The sequence below is a fragment of the Sinocyclocheilus anshuiensis genome, unplaced genomic scaffold (genome assembly GCF_001515605.1).
Source record: "Sinocyclocheilus anshuiensis isolate Anshui unplaced genomic scaffold, SAMN03320099.WGS_v1.1 scaffold284, whole genome shotgun sequence".
Taxonomy (NCBI): Eukaryota; Metazoa; Chordata; class Actinopteri; order Cypriniformes; family Cyprinidae; genus Sinocyclocheilus; species Sinocyclocheilus anshuiensis.
In genome coordinates, this window is record NW_015554266.1 from 1,040,229 (window position 1) to 1,045,905 (window position 5,677).

The window sequence follows — 5,677 nt, forward strand, 5'->3', positions numbered from 1 at the left end:
TATCTGTGTGTCTGTTTTGTGTGTGTGTGTGTGTGTGTGTGTGTGTGTGTGTGTGTGTGGATATAAAGCTGTGTGCATGCATGTGGTTGATGCTCACCTCCCATGTCTGACTGAGCCGACAGACTGCCGGGTTTCCCAGACCCATGATAATGGCAAAGAATGAGTTCAAATTCTTAAACTCTTTACAGCTTAAAAAAGTGAACACACAACATTTAGAGTAGAGCAGTCTAGTGTCTGTACTGATTCACACACATCACACAGTCTTTACTATGACACACAACTACACTAGTAATGCTATCTATCTATCTATCTATCTATCTATCTATCTATCTATCTATCTGTCTGTCTGTCTGTCTGTCTGTCTGTACTATTATAATAACAATTAATTATGCATAATTACATGCAAGTAACCCTAAGACAAACCCTAACCATATAGTAAGTACATGTAGTTAATTAATATTACTCAGTACTTATATGCATAATTACACTGTAACAAGGACACCTTAAAATAAAGTGTAACCACTTTTTTATCTAGTTGTAATTAACATGCAACTAGGCGTCTAAAAACATTACATTCAGTTTGCACTTAAGTATATTATTTTACAGTATTATTTCCATAATAAGTACTAAAAAATAAGCACTTAAAAAGTATGCTGAAGTGTACTTTTTTTCACAAGGGAGGAGATGTGTACATACAGTACATTAATATCATTAACACTCCACTGAACAAAATGACTCATCACACACACACACACGTCACATGTTTATGAGTAAAGACTCACTGCGCTGAGATCTTGATGAACTTCTTGAGCAGTTGGACGCGTTTGCTGAGCGTGGGACACAAACAAACTTCTGTGACCACCCACAGCTGAACCTCATTAAAGCGCCGCAGGAACAGATCCAGATTAGCCGTGGTCTTCTTGAAATGCTGACGGCCAAACGTGTGGTAGATCAGCTCATGCTAAAACACAAATACACAGAGAATTACCAGAACTCTACTGGAAATGGTGAGTAATAAAATACACACATACTAATACAGATTCTTTTAGAACTCTTGTGAAACAGAAGTACACTTTATCATACTTTTTAAAAGAGTACTTATTGCAGAATATACTTAAGTGTGCTTTGAATTTAATGTTTTCGGACACTTAAAATTGAGTGCATTTAAATGAAAATATATTGTATGTATATATAATGTACGGCAATTAAATGAAAACATATTATAATTTAATTTATATTAAATGCAATTAACTGAAATTACTTACTTTTTATATGCTATATATATATATATATATAATTAGTACTTTTTTATATGCAATTTCATAATCAATTTCATTAGCACTTCTATTGTCTCTTTGAAATATGGTTAAAGTGTACTGCTGAATGCACAATGACAAGCTTTATGGTAAACTAAAATATATTTTTAATGTCATTTCTATTGCAACTTGTCATGTATTTAATGTATTGTATATATATATATATATATATATATGTATATTTTTTTGTCATGTATTTAAATATATTTGTAATTAAACATTTAAATTTAATATTGAATAGCTGTCAGTCTTGTGTTCCTGTGCCTTGTGTTTCCCTCCCTCTTATGCCCATTTTTGGTCTTCCTGTTCCTGTCCTCATTATGTTTATTTGGTTCCAGCTGTGTCTGATTAATTATATAATTTGCTCCTAGCATGTAAATCCTGTGTTTCCCTGAGTCTGGGTCGGCTGTTATATGTCTTCCTTGAGTTCCTGTGATTACCCCGTTGTTTGTTCCATTAAATTCCGTGTTGAAGTATTCTCTTGCGTCTCCTCATTCCTTCCTCCCCGTGAAACGTGACGATAGCACACTACCAGTTAAAATTAAAAACATTAGGATGTATTTAAAAGTAAAACTTTTAATTTGAGATTATTACAAAGTGCACTTCTTATTTTGTATTACTGATTGTATTTAAGTGTGTTAATAAGAAACGATCTTGGAAGTGTGCGCTATTTAAGTATACTTAAGTGGCCTTTTATTTAATTAATATTATATTATCTGAAAGTACAGTTTTTTAAGAGATTAGATCTGAATATTTGAGGTTGTTGTACACATCAAGTGCACCTTCAATTAAATTAAGCACACTTATTTTTCACAAAAGAATGTATGAGCATTGATCAATGTTTATATGTAAAAAAAAAGGCTACATTAAATCTGTTCATCATACAAAGTGATTGTGTCTCTTTAAACTGGGATTAAACTGCTTTATTCATATGGATTACTTTTACAATGTCTTTATGAACTTTTTGAAATTTCAAAGTTTTGGCTGCATGGACTTTTAATAGATGGACAGATATTCCTCAGGTTTCATTCAAAATATCTTAATTTGTGTTTCGAAGATGAATTAGTCTCATGGGTTTGGAACGACATGAGGGTATGTAAACAATGACAGGATTTTCATTTTTGGGTGAACTATCCCTTTAAGTGAGTCATTTTAAAACAGAAGCAGAACTGTGTGTATGTACCTCATGTACACAGTCGAAGAGCTCCCAGTCATAGAGAGTCATCTGATGAGCCAGATCTTTAGAGCTCATGAGCTCAAACGTGGACATGGAGCCTGCAGACGGACCTTCCTGCTCCGGCAGTGGAGTCTACATGAACAAGTCAATCGATTGATCAGTTAATCAGCCAGTAAGTGAATGTATGTTTGATTCTGTGTGTTTACAGCCGATGTGTGTTTTAAATGCAGTCTCCAGGGGCTCTTACACACCAAAGAGTCGATCTGCTCCCTCGGGCAGACAAACAGACGGCCATTAATACTCATTGATGAGAAGATGGACACATCAGATGGCTTAAGAAGCTCTTTATCTGAAAAACACAAACACAAAGTCATCAGTCTTTCTGCTTTTAAAGATGTTAGTTATCAGCTGCTTCTCAAAGTATTTTTTGCAATATTTACTTGCCAAAAAGCAAAACATAAGGTAAAATGAATAGTTTACCCAAAAAAGAAAATTTGCTGAAAATGTACTCACCCTGAGAGCATCCAAGATGTAGATGAGTTTGTTTCTTCATCAATTTTGGAGAAATGTAGCATCACTTGCTCACCAATGGATGCTCTGCAGTGAATGGGTGCCATCAGAATGAGAGTCCAAACAGCTGATAAACATATCACAATAATCCACATTCGAGTCCAGCAATTAATGTCTTGTGAAACCAAAAGCTGCATTTTTGTTAGAAACAAATCCATCATTAAGATGTTTTTAACTTCAAATTGTTGCTTTAAAATACGAGTCCTCTCTCCATGATAACGCTTTCCCAGTGAAAAAATAAGTACAGATCAAACACTGTTTACAAGTGAAAACAGTCCAAAACAGCTATAAATAAATATGTTGGTGGATTTTGATGTGAGAGGAGGAGATGGACTTTTTCACTGGAGAAAGCGTTATTATGGATTATAGATTTGTATTTTGAACAGAAACGTCGGTGTAAAGTTAAAACCTCTTATTTAATTTAATTTAATTTATGCATTTAGCAGACGCTTTTATCCAAAGCGACTTACAGTGCATTTAAATTTTTTACGCTTTCCCAGTGAAAAAATAAGTACAGATCAAACACTGTTTACAAGTGAAAACAGTCCAAAACAGCTATAAATAAATATGTTGGTGGATTTTGATGTGAGAGGAGGAGATGGACTTTTTCACTGGAGAAAGCGTTATTATGGATTATAGATTTGTATTTTGAACAGAAACGTCGGTGTAAAGTTAAAACCTCTTATTTAATTTAATTTAATTTATGCATTTAGCAGACGCTTTTATCCAAAGCGACTTACAGTGCATTTACATTTTTTACCAGTATGTGTGTTCCCTGGGAATCGAACCCACGACCTTTTGCGCTGCTAACGCAATGCTCTACCACTGAGCCACAGGAACAAAAAATTCACAGGATGTTAACTGATGGACTGGAGTGGTGTGGATTACTTGTGGATTATTGTGATGTTTTTATCAGCTGTTTGGACTCTCATTCTGAGGGCACCCATTCACTGCAGAGCATCCATTGGTGAGCAAGTGGTGCAATGCTACATTTCTCCAAATCGGATGAAGAAACAAACTCAAATACATCTTGGATGACCTGAGGGTGAGGATATTTTTAGAAACATTTCATTTTGGTGAACTATTCATTTAGAATGCTATCCCGTTAGCGAGTTTCGCACAAGCACCACTTATATATTCTTCCAAAAATGTACAAATCTAGTATAATATGTACTGTTGATTTATGAGACCTAATGTGTGTAATTTAGGAAAGCCACTAAAACTTAGATATAAAAACAATCATCATCATCACCAAATTTCACATTCGGACATCAACTTCAACTAGCAGCCTCTTACATCAGCATACCACAAGAAAAACACAAACACACCCATAATGCCACTTTGGCTTGAGTTGACATCAGGTTCATGCAGTGTGTTATTGCATCTGGTTGCTATAACAGTGTTTTTCATAATAACCTTTGTCCTTCTCCACATCATCAACACTGCAACATGCATATCGTGCTGCCGGAGCTTTTCTTCCTCATTTTTGCTCAATGTCTTTGAATCAGCTGGTGTTTTGGTGATTTTTTGTGGATGAATTAAGTGTAGAGAATCACACTATTTACAATAAACATGATCAACTATCTTTTCACAAACACAAAGTGTCACAGTTTTATCTTCTTTTTAAACAGCATACCCTTTTAAAAAAGAAGCGTATCTGTAGTGTACTTCAGAGTATATTTTAAAAATCTGTACTTGCAGATAATATAATTTTAATTAAATAAAAAGGACATTTAAGTGTGGTTAAGTGTAGTGTAGTACGCCACACTTAACTATTTTAATTTTATTTTAACAGGAGTGTGTTATTCAGTATTACATTTAAAGTTAATGTATTTTAAATGTACCAAATCACAAATTCATCATTACAAATGTGTAATTACAAATATATTTAAATACATGACATACAAGTTTCAGTAGAAATTAAATGAAAGTACATTTTAGTTTGAGTATTTTCCTATATTTAGAATTTTAGTATCCTTAAACCAGACAACAGAATTGCATATAAAAATGTAATTAAGTCCCACTTAAATTGATCAAAAAATCACCCTAAAGTTCAGTTAAATGAATTTAATATAATTTTAAACCATATTACATTTTAATTGAATTACAATTAGCATGCAGTTAAGTGGCAAAAAAACATTACATTCCCTTGGCACTTAAGTATATTTAAAATATATATATATATAATTTTTTTTTTTTTAAGGTACTAAAGTGTTCTTCCTTTTCACAAGGGTATCTAATGATTTATCATTTCAAAAACTAACAAACTTATTTTTGTCAAATGTTTTGCTTGAAAATTGTGTTTGTATTTGTGCGTGTGTCTCTGTGCTTATGTGTGTGTGTGTGTGTAAAAACTCCCACAGATCATGTTTTCAGACCATTTCAGGTCTTATTTTGACGTAATAAAGCGGTTACATCTAAGTGTGCGAGTTGTTTACTTACTTTTTTAAATGAGTCTTCCCATTAATGCCTTTATTGTCACGTTGCACACACACGAGGGATGAGGAGACGCTGGAGAATACGTTACCAAGACTTTATTTACAGGAACCAAGGGAGACGAACTCAGGAAGACGTTTACACGAAGACGTTCAACAGCGGACAGAGAACTAGGGAC

The 5,677-nt window shown here is 33.7% G+C and overlaps 1 protein-coding gene across 1 annotated transcript in view; it reads right to left on the reverse strand.

Annotated features, from left to right (window-relative positions):
• Positions 1–5,677, reverse strand: part of LOC107671325 (rap guanine nucleotide exchange factor 4-like) — a 74,548-nt gene that overhangs the window by 2,865 nt on the left and 66,006 nt on the right. The window contains exons 23-26 of the mRNA XM_016464219.1: positions 2,745–2,842; positions 2,500–2,625; positions 783–961; positions 98–188 (exon numbers count right to left, since the gene is read on the reverse strand). Of these exons, the coding sequence (XP_016319705.1) occupies positions 98–188; positions 783–961; positions 2,500–2,625; positions 2,745–2,842 (494 nt within the window). The remainder of the gene's footprint in view (positions 1–97; positions 189–782; positions 962–2,499; positions 2,626–2,744; positions 2,843–5,677) is intronic.